The 24,528-nt window shown below is 42.2% G+C and overlaps 2 protein-coding genes across 8 annotated transcripts in view; both read right to left on the minus strand.

The window, feature by feature from the left end:
* Nucleotides 1–15,173, minus strand: part of LRCH3 (leucine rich repeats and calponin homology domain containing 3) — a 98,095-nt gene extending 82,922 nt beyond the window's left edge. For all 6 annotated transcript variants that reach the window (XM_030936638.1, XM_030936632.1, XM_030936652.1 and 3 more), the window contains exon 1: nucleotides 14,870–15,173. In XM_030936638.1, coding sequence (XP_030792498.1) covers nucleotides 14,870–15,131 — 262 coding nt within the window. In that variant the 5' untranslated portion in view covers nucleotides 15,132–15,173. The remainder of the gene's footprint in view (nucleotides 1–14,869) is intronic.
* A 6,802-nt stretch (nucleotides 15,174–21,975) lies between these two features.
* FYTTD1 (forty-two-three domain containing 1) overlaps nucleotides 21,976–24,528 on the minus strand; it is a 47,945-nt gene continuing 45,392 nt past the window's right edge. For both annotated transcript variants that reach the window (XM_030936674.1, XM_010381218.2), the window contains exon 9: nucleotides 21,976–24,431. In XM_030936674.1, the coding sequence (XP_030792534.1) occupies nucleotides 24,333–24,431 (99 nt within the window). In that variant the 3' untranslated portion in view covers nucleotides 21,976–24,332. The remainder of the gene's footprint in view (nucleotides 24,432–24,528) is intronic.

Here is a 24,528-nt window from a genome sequence, read left to right on the forward strand (position 1 = left end):
TATATTAGGGTAAAAAAAGAATTTGGTCAAATAAGGGTTAAAATTGACCACATTCATGATTTTGAAAGGCTCCTGTTCCTTCAGATGAAATAAGCTAAACTGTCTTTATTGCTATCTTGTCTGGTATCAGTTGCCATGTGAAATGTTAAGACAATGAGCTCCAGGAGACAGGCTGTAGTCCTGGATCCTATTGCTCACTAAAAGGTACCAAGGCTCCTTAAGGATAACCGCTTTGTCAGGAGAGGGGAAAACAAGATGAACCTAGAAAACCTTTTTGTTTTTGGAATATAATTTCCAGGTTATCAGTAGTAATCAACGTCGGAATAGGAAAGAAGTTTTGCCACACACAGTTTAAGCAATGATATGCAAGTATGGAATGCAGCAAGTACAGTCAGTTGTCAACATTCTGAATCTCTCAGATTCATAAAGATCCTAAAAAGAAAAGGTAATATGAAGGGTACTATGAAAAAATCAATACGTATTATGGAAAAACCCCCTTCTTGTGTGAAAAAAGGAGTGGAGGCCGGGCGCGGTGGCTCACGCCTGTAATCCCAGCACTTTGGGAGGCCAAGGTGGGTAGATCACGAGGTCAAGATATCAAGACTATCCTGGTCAACATTGTGAAACCCTGTCTCTACTAAGAATACAAAAATTAGTGGCCAGGCGTGGTGGCTCACGGTTGCAATCCCAACACTTTGGGAGGCCGAGGTGGGTGGATCACTAGGTCACGAGTTCGAGACCAGCCTGGCCAACATGGTGAAACCCCGTCACTACTGAAAATACAAAAACTAGCTGGGCGTGGTCGGAGACGCCTATAATTCCAGTTACTTGGGAGGCTGAGGCAGGAGAATCATTTGAACCCGGGAAGTGGAGGTTGCAGTGAGTCGAGATCACGCCATTGCAGTGAGCTGAGATCACGCCATTGCACTCCAGCCTGGGCGACAGGGCGAGACTCTATCTCAAAATAAATAAATAAATAAATAAATAAAATTAGCCGGGAGTGGTGGTGCACACCTGAAGTCCCAGCTACTCGGGAGGCTGAGGCAGGAGAATCGCTTGAACCCAGGAGGCGGAGGTTGCAGTGAGCCACGATCATACCACTACTCCAGCCTGGGCAACAAAGTGACACTCTGTCTCAAAAAAAAATGAAAAATAAAATAAAATAAAATAAAGGAGTGGATAATAAAGGCACAGATAAATTCTACTGGAAATGCCTTTAAGTTCTATTTGTCATTCTTATGTTAGAAAATAAGGAAGTGTTTACTAACTACAAGTATTATGATAAAACAGCAAAATTAACAAACCTATGATGGTCACTGTTGATTTGACCACAAGAATGTTTGTAGTTCCTCATGTTACTAAACATCGTCTTCAAAAGCAAGATAAGCAACTGAACAAATAATAGTCTTTCAAAAGTAGGTACTAGAAACAAATACACCAGTGAGAAATAGAGCCCTGTTTCTGGTATAACAATTTTGGTTAGAAAGCCCTAGTCCTCAGGATAGGAGTGAGGACAAGATAATTGAGCTCTGGATACACAATGGGATTTCTGCACTCTGGATCCTTACCACACCTGTTAGGAGGACATATGAAGGCTTTTTTATTTTCCAGTATAACTTAAGGAGGGGTGCAGCTGAGGCAAGGCCAGTCTAAAAGGGCTTGCTAACATCAAACTCTAGCCATGTACATATCCATGGTATGTCCAGCGCATCCTATCCTAGGAACATAACTTTCTTCTTTGCTTATTGCCACCCCCAAAATGTGTGGTTTTTTTTTTTTTTTTTTTTTTGGATACAGGGTCTCACTGTGTCGCCCAGTGCAGTGGCACAATCTTGGCTCACTGCAACCTCCACCTCTGCGGTTTGAGCAATTCTCCCACCTCAGCCTCCCTAGCAGCTAGAACTAACTTAGAGGTGCACGCCACCACTCCTGGCAAATTTTTGTATTTTTTGGTAGAGATAGGGTTTTTTCACCATGTTGGTCAGGCTGGTCTTGAACTCCTGACTTCAAGTGATCCGCCTGCCTCAGCCTCCCAAAGTGTTGGGATTACAGGCATGAGCCACCCCGCCCAGCTCCTTTTCATTTTTTAATAGACTGATGTTGAAAGTATTCAATTTGGTCGCCCCATATCATATGGGGTTAAATTAAGGCCAATTATTTACTTACTGAGACCCTTTGGGGAAAGAGTTACCTGGTTAACATGAGAGCAGTGCTTCTTAAACTGAAATGCAAATGCAGATTCTTATTCTGAGACGAGGCCTGCAATTCTGCATTTCTCACAAGGGCCGGCGAACCCATATGGCATGCCATAGAACCGGCTGTGAAAAACTACTACCCTCCAAAATAACTTTTAGAGTAAAGGAGCAAATTCTATTTAAAAAAAAAAAAAAAAACCCAAAAAACAAAAAACAGTCTCACTCTGTGGCCCAGGCTGGAGTGCAGTGGTGCAATCTCAGCTCACTGCAACCTCCACCTCCCAGGTTCAAGTGATTTTCATGCCTCAGTCTCCTAAGTAGCTGGGATTACAGGCACAAATCACCACACCTGGCTTAAAGTAGCAAATTCTAAGGAAGTATTTTTCAAGTGGTTCTTAACCACCTGCACCTAGTACTGTCAGGATGCTTGTTAAAAATGTAGTTTAATGGACTCCACCCCAGATCTCAATCTCTCTAGGAATCAGACCCAGGGACAAGCATTTTTTTTAAAGTGCCCCAGGTGATTTTATGCACAACACCAAAGCCTGAGAAGCAATATGCTACAGCTTGTCACTTGATAATGGATGGCCAGAAGCCACCAATTTTCTAGGCTAAAAGAAGCATAACCACATTATCTGACTAAGATTTTCCTTACACAAGTGAGACTTATGTAACTACCAAAGTTGAAAACACGGGATAAACAGAAAGCCTCCTTCACTCCATATAAGGTTTAACATTTTTATTCCTTTTATTATAATCAATGAATCTATTGTGAAAGTTTCCAAATACCTAGAAATTGACATTTATTTTGAGAGACAAACTCTTAGCACATGTAACATCATCTCTTACCCTCTATGACACCAATTTAAAAAGTTCTGAATGCTTGACTTTTTCACACCAAAGAGAAGCATACTCACTAGTATTATCCTTGAGAATGTTCTGATTGAATTCTACGTATCATTGAAACCACCAGGGTCCCCACTGAAACCAGTTACTTTATAGTGCAGTCAGGTATCACTATTTCCAAAGCTATGAAAGTGAAGAGGCTCTCAATCACTTCTTTTCGCCTTCTCATTCACCCATCCATTCATTCAACAAACACTCAAAAGTTATACGCCAACAAACTGCATAACTCAGAAGAAACGCATAAATTCCTAGGAACATACAACCTGCCAAGATTGAATCATGAAGAAACAAAATCTGAACAGATTAATGAGTAAGGACTGAATTAGTAATAGTCTCTCACCAAAGAAAAACCATGGTTTCACTGCTGAATTCTGCCAAACATATGAAGAACCAGTAACAATCCTTCTCAAACTCTTTAAAAAAACTGAAGAGAAGGGAATACTTCCAAACTCAGTTTACGAGGCCAGCATTACCCTGATACCAAAGCCAGACACAAAAAATAAAAATACAAAAGCCAGTATCACTGATGAACACAGATGCAAAAATCTTCAACATGTAACACAGCAAGAAGGCCCTCACTAGATGGCAGCACCTAGATCTTGATCTTTCCAACCTCCAAAATTGTGAGCCAACAAATTTCTACCCATTATAAACTACTCAGTCTGTGGTATGCTGTAATAGCAGCACAAAATGGACGAAGACACCACTCAAATCCCTGGAACTGTGAATACAGGATCTCATAACCCGAGTATCTTCCTTATGTAGAAGAGGGGATTTTGCAGATGTCATGAAGTTTACTAATCAGTTGACTTTAGAATTAATCAAAAGAGGCACAATCTTGGTAAACCCAGTCTCATCACATGAACGCTGTGGATAGCAGCAGCAGAGGAAGTCTGAGAAATTGGAAGCACAAGAAGTGCTTGATGACACACCAATGCTGGCTTGAGGATAGAGAGGGCCACGTTGTAAGAATGCAGGTGGCCTCCAGGACCTGAGAGTGGCCTGAGGCTGACAACCAGAAAGGAAACGAGAACCTCAGTTTTATAACCACAAAGACTGAATTCTGCCAAAACTTGAATGAGCTTGGAAGCAAACTGTTCCCCAAAGCCTCCAGGTAACAGCCCAGCCTGTCAACACATTAATTTCGGTCTTGCGGAACCTTGAGTTCAGCTGAGTCCAGACTCCTAACCTATGGAACTATAATAAATGGGTGGTGTTTTAAGCTGTTAAATTTGTAATAACTTGCTACTTAGCAACAGAAAACTAATATACTTCCTTCAAGAAGCTGCCAATCTAGTAGAAGAAAAGATGATATTGTGTACTGCGACAATAGAAAAATGTGCACAGGGTATTAGGGAAACAGTAACTGCCTAACTGGGGAGGAGGATGGTAGAGAGAAAGGAAGAGAATTTAAAAAGAGATGGCCATGAGAAATACATGAGTTAACAATGAGGAAGTCAGCCTCAACAAAAGTAGAACATAAATGAAAAGTGAATAAATCATAAACGTACAATTCAATTTTTAAAAAGTAAAACATGAACAACCATATAATCACCACCAAGGTCATGAAACCGAGTATTTCCAATACTTCAGAAATACATCCCTGACCCCAACACAAAGCCCCCTTTCCTAATCACAGCCTTTTGCTCCTCCCCTGGAGGGAACCATCGTCCTGATTTTTATGGTAATTATTTCCTTTTCTTCATACTTTTAGCACTTACATTTTTTTTGTTTTTGAACTTTACTAAATATATTTGTACTATGTATATTATGCTTCACACTTCACTTTCTCGACATGATGTTTCTAAGGTTCATTCCTGCAACTGCATATAGTTATAGCTCATTCATTTTCTTTTTTTTTTTTTTTGAGATAGAGTCTCACTCTGTCACCCAGGCTAGAGTGCTGTGGTGTGATCTCAGCTCACTGCAACCTCCGCCTCCCAAGTTCAAGCGATTCTCCTGCCTCAGCCTCCTGAGTACCTAAAATTACAGGCGTCTGCCACCACGCCCAGATAACTTTTTGTATTTTTAGTAGAGACGGGGTTTAACCATGTTGGTCAGGCTGGTCTCGAACTCCTGACCTTGTGATCCCCCCGCCTCAGCCTCCCAAAGTGCTGGGATTACAGGCATGAGCCACCACACCCGGCCAGGTCATTCATTGCCACACAATTGATTTATCCATTCTACTGGTAATCATCACTCAAGTTGTTTCTATTTTGTCAAATATGAATAATGCTATGGACAGTCTTATACATGCTATATATCCTGGTATACACACACACAACTTTCTCTGTGGGATATATCTCAGAGTGGAATTTCTGGGTCACAGAATATGTATAAATATATGTATTTATATGTATTATATGTATGTTAAACCTTCCTGGATCGTTCCAAAGCATTTTCAAAGTTGAGGCACCAGTTCACACTCCCACAAGCTCCCACAGCATCGGATGAGAGTCTCCATTGCTCCACGTTCTTTCCAGTACTTGGAATCATCAACTTTTATAGTACCCACTGTGGTTTTATTTTCTATTCTCTTGATTACTGATGAGGTTGAGCACCTTTTCAAATATTTATTGGCCATTTGGAATTCCTCTTTAGTAAAGTACTAGTTCAAGTGTTTTCTCAGTTTTCTACTGGGTTGTCTTTTTCTTGTTTGTAGAAATTCTATAAATATTCTGGATATAATCTGTTGCATTTATTGGAAATCTTAAGAAGACTGTGGCTGACCTTCCCACTCTCTATGATACGAAAATCATTTTTTAAAAACTGTGGGGTTTTTTTGTTTTTTGTTTTTTTGAGACAGAGTCTCACTCTGTCGCCCAGACTGGAGTGGAGTATAGTGGGGTGATCAGTGTGATCTCAGCTCACTGCAACCTCCACCACCAGGGTTCAAGCGATTCTCCTGCCTCAGCCTCCCGAGTAGCTGAGTTTACAAACACCTGCCAGCACGCCTGGCTAATTTTTTTTTTTTTTTTTTTTTTTTGTAGTTTTAGTAGAAACGGGTTTCACCATCATGGCCAGGCTCGTCTTGAACTCCTGACCTCAAGATCCACCCGCTTTGGCCTCCCAAAGTGCTAGGATTACAGGCATGAGCCACACCGCACCTAGTCAAAAACCTGTTTTTAATGGGAAAATCTATTACCCAGTCTTTAAATAAGAAGTAAGTTAAACCAGTTTAAATCCAAGGTTTAAGACTTCCTTCAAACAATAAAAATTTAGAGATTGTGAAAAGCAAAGAAGAAAGTTAAGAGTGAATAAGGAAATGCTTTAAATTTTTAGGACTAATTTGATTCTAAAATTAGTCGCACCTCATTTGATATTGCCAGCTGCTTCAGGAATTCAAAATAATATTCCTTTGTGTGAATTACCACATTGACCATACATTTTTCCCAAGCACAACTGGGATATTTCACAAATGAATTGCAAAGAATGAGAAACATGTATATAACCATACCACTTAAAGTCATACTTGATGTTACAACATAAAGTAACGTTAACCATCCAGCTCCCAAATACAGCCACTGTAAAAGGAACTGGAACCTGGGAAATCCTTGGCCCCAACACTGCTGCCACTCCCCTACCCTCAACACTGGTCTGATGGTCATCTATGGTTCATCTTCTTGCCTCCCCTAAAGAAACCATCCTACTACCTCCCCTTCCCTTTTAAAAACAATCCCAGGGGAGTCTAACATACTGTCCAACATAACTTCCGGCAGTGATGAGAAAGTTCTATTATCTGTGCTGTCCGACATGACAGAGAGGAGGTGGGTCCAAGGTACTGTCCAAAATGACATATGTGGCTAGTAAGCACTCGAAATGTGGCTACTGCAAATGAAGAATCGAGTTTTACATTTCTATTTTAATAACCACTTACGACTAGTTGCTACCATACTAGACAGCACAGTTCTAGAAAAATTCATAGTGCATATAATGCAACTGTTACAAAACAGACATAAACAAGGATCCAAGAAAAAACACAATCTCAAATTAAGACCTGGTACTCTAGTACGTATTTCCAAGACTAATGAAACCATAATTTTGTGAGTTACAGACTGCCGCCTTGGAAAATTAAATGGCATTTTAGGAGTCCTCATCCTTCTTACCTAGAAAGTATTAATTTCTTGAAAATTTTCTCATAGCTCCAATAACACTGCATTACTTTGGTTCACCTGCTACATGTCAATTTGTTTCCTTTTTTTGTGTGTAATCTCAGTCCACCTCCCCACAGCATCCTGCTCTCACCTGTAGGCTTTACCCCAATGTTGAGTCTTTGGTTTCTTGTTTTCTGTATTTCATTCAAGAGTTTTCTTCAAGCTTCAGCTATGACTCTTATTTGCCTTCTGTAAAACAGTATCACCTCACTATATAACCTTAAGAATATCATTTAATCTGAGATTGCTTCTCTTTTATTTTTATTTATTTATTTATTTTTTGAGACAGGGTCTCACTCTCTTGCCCACACTGGAGAGCAGTGGCGCCATCTCCACTCACTGCAGACTCAGTCTCCCACCTCAGCTTCCCAGGTAGCTGCGACTACAGGTGCATTCCACCAAAACTAATTTTCATATTTTTTTAAGGGATGAGGTTTGCAATGTTGCCTAGGCTGATCTCTGACCCCTGGGCTCAAGGGATCCACCGGCCTCAGCCTTTCAAAGTGTTAAAGTGCTAGGATTACAGGCATGAGCCACTGCACCCAGCTTCAGATTGCTTCTCATTTGTGAAATAACTCAGAAGGTCACTATGGTTCCTTCCGGTTTTAGGATTTTTCTTTTCTTTTTCTTTTCTTTTTGAAATGGAGTCTAGCTCTGTTACCCAGGCTGGAGTGCAGAGGCACCATCTTGGCTCACTGCAACCTCCACCTCCCCAGCGCAAGCAATTCCCCTGCCTGTCTGCTGAGTAGCTGGGATTATAGGCGCCCGCCAATGGCAACCAACTAATTTTTGTATTTTTAGTAGAGACGGAGTTTCACCGTGTTGGGCAGACTGGTCTTGAGCCCCTGACCTCAGGTGATCCACTTGCCTCGGCCTCCCAAAGTGTTGGGATTACAGGTGTGAGCCACTGCGCCTGGCCCAGTTTTAGGATTCTGTGAATTCTAGTACAGGCCTAGTTACTGAATCTTTTTTCTTTTTTCTGTTTTTGTTTTTTCCCAGACTGATTCCTCTTTCCACCTTTTAAAATGCTGGTATCTCCCTGAGTTGGCAGTGCCTACCTTTTCCATTCTCTACGTCCTTCCTCCAAGAATCTTATAAACTCTCACTATGACTCTCTTGAATTTATTCCACAGCCTTAACTTCACTCTACTCTTCTTTTTTTGAGACGGAGTTTTGCTCTTGTTGCCCAGGCTGGAGTGCAATGGTGTGATCTTGGCTCACCACAACCTCCGCCTCCAGGGTTCAAGCAATTCTCCTGCCTCAGCCTCCCAAGGAGCTGGGATTACAGGTGCCCGCCACCACACCCGGCTAATTTTTTGTATTTTTAGTAGAGAAGGGGTTTCACCATATTGGCCAGGCTGGTTTTGAGCTCCAGACCTTGGGTGATCCCGCCTTGGCCTCCCAAAGTGCTGGGATTACAGGCATGTGCCACCGTGCCCAGCTAATTTTTTTGTATTTTTAGTAAAGACAGGGTCTCACCATGTTGGCCAGGCTGGTCTTGAACTCCTGACCTCGTGATCCACCCACCTCAGCCTCCCGAAGTCTCACTCTATATTCTAAAACTCTAGTTTCTATTTGTCCCACATGATTCACTAGATATGCTACCAACCCTTCAAAGATATTGGGCAAACCAAAGAAATTATAGGAACCTAACTTGTCGGTATAATTATTGATCAATAACACAAGTTTTAGGGTCAAATGTATCAGAAATTGAATCCTAGTTCTGTCACTTACTAGCTGTGAGACCTTGATCAAATTAATCTCCTGAGCCTCAATTTTCTCACATGTAAAATGGGGTCAAAAACTCACTATGGTTGTTTTTGTTCATGTTTTATATATAATATATATATACACACACACACAGAGCTTAGCACAACACCTGGAATATGTTAAGACCTCAATAAATGTCAGCTACTATTATAAGCAATAGCATTACTATCTTTCTAGTCTTACAGTTTTAACAGTTATCTTGGACTCCTTCTGTCCTTTATTTCTTTTTTTTTTTTTTTTTTTTTTTTTTTTGATACGGAGTCTCCCAGGCTGGAGTGCTATGGCCGGATCTCCGCTCACTGCAAGCTCCGCCTCCCGGGTTCCCGCCATTCTCCTGTCTCAGCCTCCCAGGTAGCTGGGACCACAGGCGCCCGCCACGTCGCCCGGCTAGTTTTTTGTATTTTTTAGTAGAGACGGGGTTTCACCGTGTTAGCCAGGATGGTCTCGATCTCCTGACCTCGTGATCCGCCCGTCTCGGCCTCCCAAAGTGCTGGGATTACAGGCGTGAGCCACCGCGCCCGGCCTGTCCTTTATTTCTTAAATACATTCAGTCAGCATTTGTACATTTTCATTTCCCAGTATAATCTCAGTGTGCCAGGGTTTCACTCCCTCGCAGCTTTCTGCCATGCAGCTACCCAGCCAGACTACTAGATTTAAAACCACTCATAAGGCCTCATGTCTGTGCCCTCTACATTACCCAGCATAACGCCTAAAACATAAAAGTTCAGCTGTCACACAATTCAAACAATCCTTCCACCTGTCTGTCTCCCCATTAGATCCCTTGACTTCTTCCAGGGCAGAGGATGTCTTGGTCCTCTTTGTGCACTAACTGCCAAAATCCTTTAGTCAAGAAATATCTGTTGAATGAATGCTGACCTGTCTCTAAACCTATCAGCTATCTAGCTTCCTCATACGTGAAAGGCAGCTCTTATATTCGCTAATCCAGTAATTTATTTTGACCAAATTGGTCTCACCACAGTATCATCATGGGCGGTTTCACTGTATTAGTCAGGACCTTTTTATCATCAAAAAATTCTGGCCGGGTGCGGTGGCTCACGTCTATAATCCCAGCACTTTGGGAGGCCGAGGCGGGTGGATCACAAGGTCAGGAGATCGAGACCAGCCTGGCCAATATGCTGAAACCCTGTCTCTACTATATATATAAAAATTAGCCAGACTGGTGGCGGGTGCCTGTAATCCCAGCTACTCAGGAGGCTGAGGCAGGAGAATCGCTTGAACCTGGGAGGCAGAATTTGCAGTGAGCCGAGATCACGCCACTGCACTCCAGCCTGGGCGACAGGGCAAGACTCTGTCTCAAAAACAAAAAAAATTTTTTACTCACCTTGAGCAGAAAGGAGAATTTACTAGCTCACATAATTTGAAAGTACAGAGATAGCACTGACTTTAAGCATGGCGGCTGACCCAAAGGTACAAACACTGCCATCAGAAGTTGGTCTCACTGTCTCCGTCTTTGGGCTCTGCTTTCCACTTATTGGTAACTTCCAGGCTCACATCCTATTCTCTCAGCAACCCCAGGACTCAAAGCATGCCTCTTTCTCAACAGTTCAACAAAAAATTCAGTTACTTATCTGTGCTCATTGCAAAATGTGCCCACCTCTGAACAATCACTATGGCCAGAGCAATGGACTGTAGACTGACCGACCACGAGCTGGGCCTGAGTCACTGGCACACCCTATGGCAGGGTGGGGTTCACTTAACTGAGAGGGCGGTTCCCTAGGAAAATGGGAGTCCTGTTACCAGAAGGGATTGAATGATGGGCTGGCAAAATTAACTGATGTCCCTTATACTCTGACATTTTTTGCATGCTGTCCACCACTGCCTAAAAATGGCTTCCCTTCTTGTTTCTGCTTGCCCAAATCCAAGTTCTATCCTTTCTGCTTCAAGAGGTCTTCTGTGACTTCTTGTCCACTGTATCAAGTCACCCATTCCCAAATAAATAGTCCCCTTTTCCAAAAGATGAACCTTTTTCATTTTTCTTTTTTTTTTTTTTTTTTTGAGATAGCACTTACTCTGTCGCCCAGGCTGGAGCGCAGCCGCACAATCTCAGCTCACTGCAACCTCCGCCTCCTGGGTTCAAGTGAGTCTTGTGCCTCTCATGTAGCTGGGATTACAAGCACCTGCCATCATACCTGGCTAATTTTTGTATTTTTAGTAGAGACCAGGTTTCACCATGTTGGCCAGACTGGTCTGCAACTTCCGATCTCAGGTGATCCGCCCACCTTGGCCTCCCAAAGTGCTGGGATTATAGGCGAGAGCCACCGGGCCCGGCCAGATTAACCTTTTAAAATCAACAGCACAGAAAGTCTCAAGAAAACGTTCCCAATAAATTCAAAATCATGTCTAATTATAAATATGGGTAATACATGCTGTTCCCTAGGATACGAATTCGAAGGACAACAGCTCTACCACGTACCTGCTGCACATGACGACGGAACAGTATGCGAGGCAGCTTTTATATGCTAGCATTCAACTGATTTTAGGTGGCTTCAAATTTCTATAAGGTCTAAGCTACCCAATAACTACCATAAGTTGGTCCCGAATGAATCAAAGTACCTGCCATAAAAACAGACTATGGAGTCACCTCAAACTAGAGTAAAATCACGGCTAATACCCCTCCTCTGTCCTTTAGCCACAGATCCTTGAGCAAATCATTGAATATCTCTAAATGCTGGTTTACCACCATCTGTAAAAACAGGAACAGCAATACCTATTTCTACATGAAGAGGCTGCACGGTACAGTGGAAAGAACAGAGTTAGATGAACCTGCCACTGATACTATATAGTGATAATAGCTATAATCCGGGCCAAAATTCTACCAGTGATACCGTAGAGTGATAATAGCTACAACCTGGGCCTAAATTCTACCACTGATACCGTAGAGTGGTAATAGCTACAACCTGGGCCTAAATTCTACCACTGATACCGTATAGTGGTAATAGCCATATGACTTTCTCTAGGTGATCCCTCACATGTAAAGTGGGGATAATATTTAATCCACAAATTGTTGTGTGCATTTAACAAGGCAATATATTTCAAAATATCTAACACAATGAATCACAAATAGTGAATACTCAATAAATGATGTCATCAGCATTATGTTTAAAACAATTCAGAGACTGGGTAATGACCAAGGTCTGCCAAATATTTTTTATATTTCATAAGCGATATTACTACATGTTAGAAATGAATCTAGTCTAATAGGTTATAAAATACCTTGTAATCTTTTTCTTTTTTGCACTTTTTGACCAGATAAAAAGTCAACCAAAAAATGTGGTTTCTATAGAAAACTATTAAAGTGTGGGCAACACCATACTTAAAAACTCAGAGCACAGTAAGGAAAAACCTCTTTGGTATTACTTATTATTCTCCATAAATGCACTTGGATTTTCTTAGTCAATAAAATACTTCTTAAGGACTCAACACATTGCTCCTAGAACTACTGAAAAGCAGGTGAGATAATGAGCTCTATAGATAGACTCCTGTAATTAACTTGTTCTTTAGCTTCAGGCTTGATGTATTAACACTGAAATGACTCACACCAATATGAAATCACTATACCATATAGCCATCTCCTAAACAGAAGCAGGAAATCTGGGGTATGAATGATAATTTTAGATGCTGTCTACCAGAACACACACAAAAGGCAAGTGGCTGCTCATATTTACCTTAGCAAGAAACTTTAATATAATTCACTAAAAAATACTCAGTTCAACTGTTTCCAAAACGAGATTAAATAAGCAGGCATTTAATTTCTTCTATTTTAAGCTATAGCAAAAGTTTCTTTGGAAAGAACAGCTTCTTGATTTAGTTTAACAGTTCTGTTTATTTTTCCAAAATGAGTGAATCATATGCAATACTTATCACTTTTAATGGCTGCAAAGCATAGAAAACGTGCTCAATCTAAGATTTTAAAACAAAATAAGACACCAAGTACTGCCGGCCGCAGTGGCTCACGCCTGTAATCCCAGCCTTTTGTGAGCTTGAGGCCAGAGGATAGCTTGAGCCCAGGAGTTGGAGACCAGCCTGGGCAACATAGTGAATCCCCATCTCTACCAAAAAAAAAAAAAAAAAAAAAAAAAAGTACAAAACATTGACTGGATGCGGTAGCTCACGCCTGTAATCCCACACTTTGGGAGGCCGAGGTGGGCGAAATCACCTGAGGTCAGGAGTTCGAGACCAGCGTGGCCAACAAGGTGAAATCCCGTCTCTACTAAAAATCCAAAAATTAGCCAGGTGTGGTGGCGGGCGCCTGTAGTCCCAGCTACTTGGGGAGCTGAGGTGGGAGGATCAGCTGAGCCCCGCGGGCAGAGGTTGCAATGAGCCGAGATTGTGTCATTCCACTCCAGCCTGGGCCACAAGAGCAAGATGCCGTCTCAAAAAAAAAAAAAAAAAATACATACATATACACACACACACACACACACAAAAGTAGCTGGGCGTGGTGGCGCGTGCCTGTAGTCCCAGCTACTCAGGAGGCTGAGGTGGAGGCTGCGGTGAGCAGTGATGACCGCACTGCAAACATGATGAACAACTCAGGCACCAGACACTGTTCCCTACAACTAAGAAAGCCAAGTAATACCTACTTTCTTATCCTCTTTCCTGTTTTCGAAAACATACATAACACGAAGTAATGCTTTAAAAAGGAACAGCAAGCATAGATATGTTAGACTATCTTTTCTAAGGAGCTTTCTTCAACTTTTATTTTGGAGGACATGAGGAGTGGGAGAGGAAACTAAAGAGAGTCGGAAGGTGGGTTCTGGCTATTTTTACAAGTATATTTATTTTGTAAGTCAACTGGATGGAGGCGAAGAAAAGTTCCAGCGTTCGGGTTCACTTTAAACACACCCGCAACACTTCTTTCGGGTTCAAACACATACACACACCACTTCTTTCGGGTTCAAACACACCCCCCAGCACTTCTTTCGGGTTCACTTTAAACACCCCCCAGCACTTCTTTCGGGTTCAAACACACCCCCCAGCACTTCTTTCGGGTTCACTTTAAACACCCCCCAGCACTTCTTTCGGGTTCAAACACACCCCCCAGCACTTCTTTCGGGTTCACTTTAAACACCCCCCAGCACTTCTTTCGGGTTCACTTTAAACACCCCCCAGCACTTCTTTCGGGTTCACTTTAAACACCCCCCAGCACTTCTTTCGGGTTCACTTTAAACACCCCCCAGCACTTCTTTCGGGTTCAAACACACCCCCCAGCACTTCTTTCGGGTTCACTTTAAACACCCCCCAGCACTTCTTTCGGGTTCACTTTAAACACCCCCCAGCACTTCTTTCGGGTTCACTTTAAACACCCCCCAGCACTTCTTTCGGGTTCACTTTAAACACCCCCCAGCACTTCTTTCGGGTTCACTTTAAACACCCCCCAGCACTTCTTTCGGAAAACCGCCAGGGCTGAGACCGACCCTTCCCGGACAACGCAGCCCTGCTGCTCGGATCTCTGAAGAGCTCGCGCTAACGTTCCCGTCTGGGCGCTCCATTCGGCACCCCAAATCCGAAAGGGCCTGCAGAAACCGGGCGGGACAAGGGTCTACCCTCCGCCGTGGCAGAAGTTGAGTTTCCTCAGAAAGACTAAAAAATCATCCCTCAATCACTCCTTCCCCGAGAGAGGCCGCCGCCCGCCGCCTCTCCTCAGGCTCAGGTCTGGCGCAGGCCCGGAGGGCTGGGGCCGTCGGCTTCTCCCCGTTACCCGGGTCCGGACCCGGCGCCTACAAGACGAGCTCCCGTAACTCCCCGCATCCGCCTCCCCCGGCCGCGGCGGCTCCCGGCGCCCGGTCTCCGGCGGGCAGAGGCGCCCCCCGCCCCGCTCACCCGCCCGGGTGGTGTCCGTCAGGTCGTGGTTGGCCGCTCCCCGGGGAAACTCCCTCAGTTTCCGGCCGCTCAGGCTCAGCACCCCGGTGACCGCCGCCTCCTCCAGGGCTCGATCGAGAGAGCGGCTCCACGAGCCCGGGCCAGAACCGGGGCCTGCCCCGGAGCTTGGGCCGCAGTGAACACCGGGGAGGTTACCTCCCGACGCTACGGTGCCAGAGTACTCGGCCGCCGCGGCCACCGCGACCAAGCCCGCGGCCGCCATTTCCCAGCCGACAACACTGGGCCCTCAGCTCGGCGCATGCGCGGCCGGACCGCTGGGTGGGCGGAGAAAGGGGCTCCCGGACCCCGCCGGTTCCCGTGACGGGCAGCAGCTTGGTGCCCCCCGGCGCAGCCGGGCGCTTGCCCCCGCCCACATGATGAGCTTTTCAAGGGGAATTAAAACGGACCTCACAAATCTGGAGCAGCCCCCTACTCCACCCTCCCAGGGGCATTTCTAAAATGCCTCTACAAAAACGTCTTTCAGGCAACGCTCCGCATCAGAACAACTCCGCCTTGCTCCCTCAGTAGTGGAGGATTAGACTAAGCATTAAATTAAGTTTTTTTTTTTTTTTTGAGACGGAGTCTCGCTCTGTCGCCCAGGCTGGAGTGCAGTGGCGCGATCTCGGCTCACCGCAAGCTCCAAGTCCTGGGTTCATGCCATTCTCCTGCCTCAGCCTCCCGAGTAGCTGGGACCACAGGTGCACGCCATCACGCTCGGCTAAGTTTTGTATTTTTAGTAGAGACCGGGTTTCATCATGTTGGCCAGGCTGGTCTCGATCTCCTGACCTCAAGTGATCCGCTCGCCTCTGCCTCCCAAAGTGCTGGGATTACAGGCGTGAGCCACCGCGCCCGGCCAGGATTCTTTCTTAACACTGTTGCTGCAGAAACTTGGACGGTGAGAGGAGAGGACCCTCTGAGATACGACCTAAACCGTTTCCCAACTTCATTGTATTATCAGATGATCTAAGTCGAGATTTGATGGACTTAACTATGGTTGCTGGAGAGAAAACAAACGTGCTAATTGGGCTCAAAATTCTCATTAAAACCGTTATATACTTTATATCATCCATCCCTTTTATAAAATAGCTCTTCTTAATGAAAATACAATAAATATCTTCAATAGTACTTGTCCTTTTGGCAAGATTTTGTTGTTGTTGGATAAAGCAGGATTAGAATAGTATTAAAATCTAAAATGTTGGTCTGGAGCCAAAACTGAGGAACAGAAAACGATCTGACCATAATCTAAATGTGGGAATTAAAGGTAGAACCGAAGAGATACTCTAAATTGAAACCACTCAAGTAATGAAAGAATGGAAAATGCTTCATTTAAAACCAATTAGACCTCACTTATATTGCAACCAGTCTCTAGCACATTCTTCAGTCTGTTTTACTGAAGAAGCCATTTCTGCTATATGATGTAAACTTTACCAACAGTCAATCAGCTAGTATTTACTATGGGAAATAGAAGAGGCTGTCAGATACAATCCTTTTCCTGGAGGATTGCAATCTAATTATGGAACCCAGACAGGCCAATTAGAGAATGAGCCCAAAAAAGGGCTAAGAGTGATGGGGCTTACTTACGAGTTCAGAGAAAAGAAAGCTGTATCATGGATAAATTAGGTTTTGAATTAAACCTGCAGGATTATGAAGTAGGACAAACTGGAAGGTGAGACTGGAAGATGGATCAGCATGAACACATCCAGATACGACTTACAGTGGTAACATGTGGAGGATATAAAGACCACAGATCAGAAAGTTCGGGTCAGAGAGCAAAAGAAAAATAAGGATGAGAGATCCTCTCATTCAAGCCCCAACTCTTCAATGACACCTCAATTGGCATGAATTGCTACATGCTGGAAGGTATAAAAATGTTTAATCCCGGTGCCAAAGTTGATTAGTTAACAGCTGCCCAGAGAGCTGTTCTATAAACTCTCAATACATTCGTTACTTCAGCAAAAAGTTCCATGATACATAATCAATATATGTTATGAGCATGGGTCACAATGGCGGGTGACTTGTCATCCCCAGCAAATAACATTTATCCGATGCATATATAGGATTTTGTTATCCTGGGCTTCCTAAAATTGTTATTGGAAAGATATTAAGCTATTTAAGGGCAGTTTTTAATTTATTTTTTTAGGGAGATTTCAACCACAATGACTAATTTATCTATTCATATATTCCATACTATTGCTACAATGCTGTAGAATTAGTTGCCAGATGTACCTTTTCAAATGCACCATTGTCATCCGATTGCTTATTACCTTTCACATCTACACTAAATTCTGTCAAGTTCTCTGTAACAGGCCTCATTCCTCCTATCTACGTGTATGAATACATCCATTGTAATAGCAACATACTATGCTAGCCCTGAACTGACCAAGCTTATAGATTGATGTTTGAATATTCAACAAGATTTTAAGGTCCTTAATATATTAAACTCTATGCTATCCTAGGACTAAGTATATTTTTAGGAGTTAAAAAATTAGTCAACCCTTGCTTGTGCCGTAATCCCAGCTACTTGGGAAGCTAAGGTGGGAGGACTGCTTGAGGCCAGGAGTTCAAGAGGCCTGAGCAACACAGTGAGGGCACCCCACCTCCCACCCCCGGTCGCTAAAATTTTTTTTTTAAATTAGCTAGGCGTGGTGGTGCCTGACTGTAGTCCCAGCTACTTGGGACGGTGAGGCAGGTTTGCCTGAGGCCAGGAGTTGGGGCTGCAGCAAGTTATGATTGTGTCACTGCATTCTAGCCTAGGAGAGAATGACATACCATCTCTAAAAATGAAAAATAATTTTTAAAAATAGTAAAAATGAGTGGAAAACAGTAGAAACCAAAGATAGATTATGTACACACACAAGAGAGGTTATGTACACACACAGGAGAGGTTATGTACACACACAGGAGAGATTGTGAGGAAAGAAAAAATTACAATTTTTGGGCCAGGTGTGCTGGCTCACACCTGTAATCCTAGTACTTTGGGAGGCCAAGGTAGGCGGATCACCTCAGGTTGGGAGTTCGAGACCAGCCTGACCAACATGGAGAAACCCCCCCCCCCCCCAACTAAAAATACAAAATTTGCCAGGCGTGGTGACGTGCGCCTGTAGTCCCAGCTACTCGGGAGGCTGAGGCAGGAGAATCACTTGAACCCAGGAGGCGGAGGTTGTGGTGAGGTGAGATCGTGCCATTGCACTCAGCCTGGGCAACAAGAGGGAAACTCCATCTTGGATAAAAAAGAATTACAATTTTTAAGGAAAACAGGGTTCCTAAGTCAGTAGATCCCTGTCTTTATTAAAAATATAAAAGTTAGCTGGGCATGGTAGCGGGCACCTGTAACCCCAGTTACTCGGGAGGCTGAGGCACAACAATCACTTGAACCCGGGAGGTGGAGGCTGCAGTGAGCCGAGATCACACCACTGTACTCCAGCCTGGGCGGCACAGCAAGACTCTGTCTCAAAAAAGAAAAAGAAAAAAGAAATGTAGATATTTAAAAGCCAAAAGAAAGACCTGTGCATATGGAGGAAACTGAAGATGTTATATATACTATTATATGAGAACAAGTCCTAGGTAAAGGAAGGATGGGAGGCAAGATAGAGGAGCAGTTAACGTTGCAAATTCTAAGGATTTGAGGCTTCAGCTGCAAAGTAAAGGGAGACTATGAGGGAATTCTTACCCTACTCCCTCAGTCATCTCCACAAAGTAGGTGACAGCGTCTCATGAGAAAGAGATACCGGAAATGGAAATAGGAGTCTTCGTGGGGAGTTCACCAAAGAGTCTACTGATGAATAAAAGAAATGATGAAAGATAGCTGCACAAAGGCCAGGAGCAAAGTGGTTTATAGGGATCTGTAACTTCTTCCACCACTGGTCTGTGGTCTGGGAGCAGAAGCTGAAAAAACAGGCAGCGCAGGTTATTCAGTGTAAGCAATTGATGCAGTGTACTTCCCAGCTTCTTCCTGTTTATTTTACAGACTGAAAGTTAACTCATTCAACACCGGGACAAAAGTTTCACTAAAATCTTAATCTTTCCAGCTCTGCACTTCACTATACCATGCAAAGGTTGTGTCCTCCCTTCCTCCTTCTACTCACTAGAAATTTATCATGGCCACTCCTTCTAAGACCCCACTTCTAGGCCGGGCTCCGTGGCTCGTGCCTGTAATCCCAGCACTTTGGGAGACAGAGGCAGGCGGATCACCTGAGGTCAGGTGTTTGAGACTAGTCTGGCCAACATGGTGAAACCTCGTCTCTACTAAAAATACAAAAATTAGCTGGGTGTGGTGGCATGTGCCTGTAATCCCAGCTCCTTGGGTGGCTGAGACAGGAGAATCGCTTGAACCCGGGAGGCAGAGGCTGCAGTGAGCCAAGATCAATACTGCACCCCAGCCTGGGCAACAGAGCAAGACTGTCTCCAAAAAAAAAAAAGACTCCACTTTGAGGCCAGGCACAGTGGCTCACACCTGTAATCCCAGCACTTTGGGAGGCTGAGGTGGGCAGATCTCCTGAGGGTAGGAGACCAGCCTGGCCAACATGGTGAAACCTCATTTCTACTAAAAACAAAAATTAGTTGGGCATGATGGCTCAAGCTTGTAATCCCACCTACTCAGGAGGCTGAGGGACAAGAATCGCTTGAACCCGGGAAGGATCCTGGGAGGCAGAAGTTGCAGTGAGCCGAGATTGTGCCACTGCACTGCAGCCTGGGTGACAGAGTAAGATTCCATCTCAAAAAATAAAAAACTCCACTTTTACAAACTCAAAGCAGTATGAATAGGATTTAGGTGAATCCCATTCTCTTCCTTGCTGAATACATTTATATATTTGCTGAATATATTTAATAAATGTTCGATCCTTCCATTGCTTACTCCTTTAAAAAGAAGTCCTAATAATTAACTTTTTAAAACTTTATACAGGAAAATTCAGACAACATGATTCTTTTCTCATTAAAGGGAAATAAAGTAGAAATTACACATGCACACGAGGAGAATAGCTTCCAACTAATCTTTAAACACTGGTACACGTCATCTGAACACACTCAGAAGAATACATTTCAGTCCCAGAATGGCATCACATTTGCTTGTGTTATCAAGCTTCCTATTAAACATAGGTAGAAAATAAGCTGTAGGCCGGGTGCAGTGGTTCACGCCTGTAATCCCAGCACTTTGGCCCAGGCAGGCGGATCACCTGAAGTCAGGAGTTTGAGACCAGCCTAGCCAACATGAAGAAACCCCGTCTCTACTAAAAATGCAAAATTAACAGGTCGTAGCGGTGGGCACCTGTAGTCCCAGCCACTCGGGAGGCTGAGGCAGGAGAATCGCTTGAACCCAGGAGATGGAGGTTGGGGTGAGCTGAGATCACACCATTGCACTCCAACCTGGGCAACAAGAGCAAAACTCCATCTCAAAAAATAAAATAAAATAAAAAATAAAACTGCAGTGAGAAGGGAAATAAAAGATATCAGAAGTCTACAAGTTCTAAGTAAATCTTTAAATCCCTATTAATGGTCCACCATAGTCCACAATTCTTGTTGTAAATGCTGTTGACTGATCATTTTTTTTAAAAAAGAAGCTAGTTCCAAATTGATCTATCCAAAAAGAACCCTCTCTAAAGGAAGCTTTACATGCTTAACTGCTTTTTCACAGTGGCAAGAAAAAAAAATAATTCTGATGAAAACTGAAAGCACTACTGATCAGAAAGGAATTATTTTCTGCTTTAATATTACCAATATGGTATTCATTTTCCCTACTGCCAAGTGAGTTATTTTTTCTCTTATCTCTTTATAGTAAAAATAAATCAACAAAAATTACTCTGGGCCTGTATATTTTGTGTGAATTACAAAGCTATTAACAGCAAAATATTAATAATTAGATATACACACCTATTCTACTAAAAACTAGCCACTGAGGAATGAAGCCTGTTTCCTCAGAGTATTTTATGATTGGCTTAAACAGTTGACCCTTGAACAACGTGGCTTTGAATTACTTGGGTCTACTTACAAGCAAATTGTTTTGAACCAAAAAAAATCTTGGAATGCAAAATCCACGGACACAGTGGGCCAACTTTTCGTATACACAGGTGGACTTCAGTATTGTGCAGGGTTGGGTATACACAAGGGTCCTGGAACCAATCCCCCATGTATACTGAGAGACAACTGTAATTAGAATTGTGGTGAAGAGTTTATACCTGCTTTTAAAAACTGCATATCTGATTAGGAATACTGGACTTTTCTAACAGGCCTACCTAACTTGAATAACAAAGTAATAAAGTATAATCATCACTGGTAGAATACATTTACTTACCATGCTAAAAATGCTAAAACATGGCTATTACCAATTCTTAGGTATTTGAAAACCACACACCATTCCACTATTTTCTGTGGGTGTTCAATTCACAGAAGCAGTTTATTATCAATTAAGAATTAGAAGATCTGAGCTCAAAAAATAACTCTGCCACACGCAACTCTTGAAAACACTGGCACTCACTTTACTAAGATGTAAAAGGAGCGGTTAAAATGGATTAGTCTCTAAAGGTTCATCTAACCCAGTATTCTGCATTGCAAAGTATATTGGATTCTTTTCTTTTCTTTCTTTTTTTTGAGACAGAGTCTCACTCTGTCACCCAGGCTGGAGTGCAATGGTGTGGTCTCGGCTCACTGCAATCTCCGCTTCCTGGGTTCAAGCAATTCTCCCGCCTCAGCCTCCTAAGTAGCTGGTACCACAGGCACATGCTACCACACCTAGCTGATGTTTGTATTTTTAGTAAAGATAGGGTTTCACTGTGTTGGCCAGCTGGTCTTGCTCCTGACCTCGTGATCCACCTGCCTTGGCCTCCCAAAGTTCTGGGATTACAGGCATGAGCCACCCTACCCAGCCTGGATTCTATTTTTCAGATTCATTTGTTGGAGCTACAAATGAAATCATCAAAAGAGAGACGGAGGCTAATAGGAGAGTCTAGAGTGAGTTACCAATTTTGCCAGTAGATAACGTTTCACACCCTAAAAACTACAAATAACCATTACAAAGTTCTTCATAACACAGAACAATCTAAAAACCACAACTCAGTCTTTAGAGCTGAGAATAAATCATGTGAAACCTGTAACATTTTATTTGTTAAAAATGAACAGCTTCAGAATAGATCTAAATGTAACTTTTCCAAAAAACACCAAAAAGTACAGTGTAAAGCACCTCCTCATTAAATACAAACTTCCATTTTGTGATGCACTGCATCAATGTTTTGCATATACCTTGATGCAAAGAAAATTTTAAGTTGCATCCTGTTTTTTAAAAAAACCAAAATCTAAGAACTGAACAAGGATTACAACCACATTCCAATAAAGAAAATTTTCCTTCAACAAAGCATATTGTTTTGTTTATATACATGTGACCACCAAGAGTTTTAATTTAGTTGTACCAAAGGCAAAACATTATACTTAAAATTAAATTACAGATGCATGAAGAATAAAAGTTTAATATACCAAAGACAATTTGTTATTTGATGCACTCAATGTCAGTATTTGGGGCAATTTTTAAGGTTTTCCCAAAAAATGGCATTAATAGCTCTATACAATAATAGGTAAGAACAGGAAAATGAAAACACCTTTATACCATATTTTCACAAACCGTTCTAAAGACAGCAAACTCGAGCTCAGCTGCTTTTCCTTGTTTTAAAATAAGCTACCAGTCATTCTAAATCAGACTAAAATGTACTGTTCCTAGACCAAATACAGGCATTCATACTTGCAAAAATGTTTTGCAATGAGTTCTTGGCCTATATGAAAAGCATCAAATAGCTAAGGAGAGACTAGAATTTATTTTCAAATTCTGTGACTGACTTCCAATAATCACTTATCAGTACAAGTACCAGCAAAATATCAGATATTAAGGATCAGATTTAATTCTTTGGTATAAGCATGAAACTGTTACTGATAGCTTTCCATGGCTAGCATAAATAATTAAGTAACTCAAGAAGCATGAGAGGCAACAATGAAGTCTAGTATACAATGCAAGGCAGGCCAAGAACGATGTTTGTTTTACAGGAAAAGTCAACACTAACAATCTACTCCTGAGAAACTAACACCTATTTAGATGTTTTTAACATAATGGCAAACTAAAACGTCAAGCTTCAAAATGACCAAACTTGTAACGTATAGCTGGAAGATTTTGCTGCCTTTGGCATTACACCGTAATTTACAGTATACAACATCTGAGGACTCAGTACTATCTTGGCACAGACTAACTTCTCCCACTCCCTCAGAGGTGGCAGGTGGCGGGGTGGTGGGGGAGGGCCTTTGCTCCCCATAAATGCCCGAACTTTAATTTATACCATATAAGAAATCAGTGAAAGGTGAACAAGGTTAATGTAACTCTATTATAAATTTTGCATTTTTTCTGTGACATATACAAGTATATTTTTGTTTTTGGAGCTATAAATTATTTAATTTTGCAATCTTCAAAGCTCATAAATTTCAACTTTTCAAATAAGAAATGTTAACTTCAAATAAGAAGTCTAGGACTTTATGGCTATTAATTTTACTATCAAAATATCCAAGGGACTCAATTCAATGTAATAGTTATAATTCTTCTAAATATCATTTGAATACTTTGTGGACACTAGACTCAAGACTATGCTAAATCCAAACAGTACACCTATAACCTGGGTTTTGAAGTTTTTCATCTCAACTACCTGTCCTTCAACTTGCTACTTACTTCCTCTCATGCCTTCGTTTATTAAACACAAACTGTCATTTTTAAAAACTGGATCTTCTCCTCCAAGGCCCTATCAGATAACCTCGTAAATATGCATTTACAGTCTTTAACACCAACATTTTAAACTGAGACCTAGAGTCACATTTCTTGTTAAAAGTTCAGCACTAAAGCTGTATAATTCCAGGGGATTACACTGTCTGAAAAATGAACCAAGTTCTAGATATTCCCATACATCTTAAAACCCAAAACTGGAATTCTAATACATTTGTTTTGTATCTCTAATGAAGAAAAGGCAACTGTACTGACTACATCAACACTATTAAAGGGTAAGTGACAGCAACAAAGGGACCTACTCATGTTTCTGAAGACCAAGATTTACCATGACAAAGTCTAAAATATGGGCAAAGGTGATGAGATCCTGAATACGCTATCATAAAAATAATCAATTTCTATCTTTCTGTCTTCCTTCTGCTGCATGAGGAACCAAAGAAGTCAAACAGATGATTGTTCTGTCTGAGCCAACCATGAAATCTTCAAGGACAGATAGGTATAATCCCTATTATTCTCTCAGGGCATTATTTTATACATTAAAAAAACTTCAAAAATAAAAATAAGAGTTATTTAGCCTTGTGAATATTTTGAAGTAAAGTTTCTTGAATTTCTGTGATGAACTCTTCAAGCAATTCAACTTTTCAGAGTCATCTCTCAAAAGTTCCTTTGACATGGGACCTATCCCACGGTTACAAAGCGGCTTCCCCCTTTGTTGTATGTGAGAGTGGCTCTTTGTTCCTTCAGGATCCCAAACCGCTCATTCAACGTCATCCCTGTCTAGAGAAAAGAAGAAAACAAAAACAACAACAAAGCGACAATTAACAACTTTACTGAAAGCCATATTTGCTTTGGAACAATAATGTGATCTTATGAT

This window comes from Rhinopithecus roxellana, chromosome 1 (genome assembly GCF_007565055.1).
Source record: "Rhinopithecus roxellana isolate Shanxi Qingling chromosome 1, ASM756505v1, whole genome shotgun sequence".
In the NCBI taxonomy this organism is placed as follows: Eukaryota; Metazoa; Chordata; class Mammalia; order Primates; family Cercopithecidae; genus Rhinopithecus; species Rhinopithecus roxellana.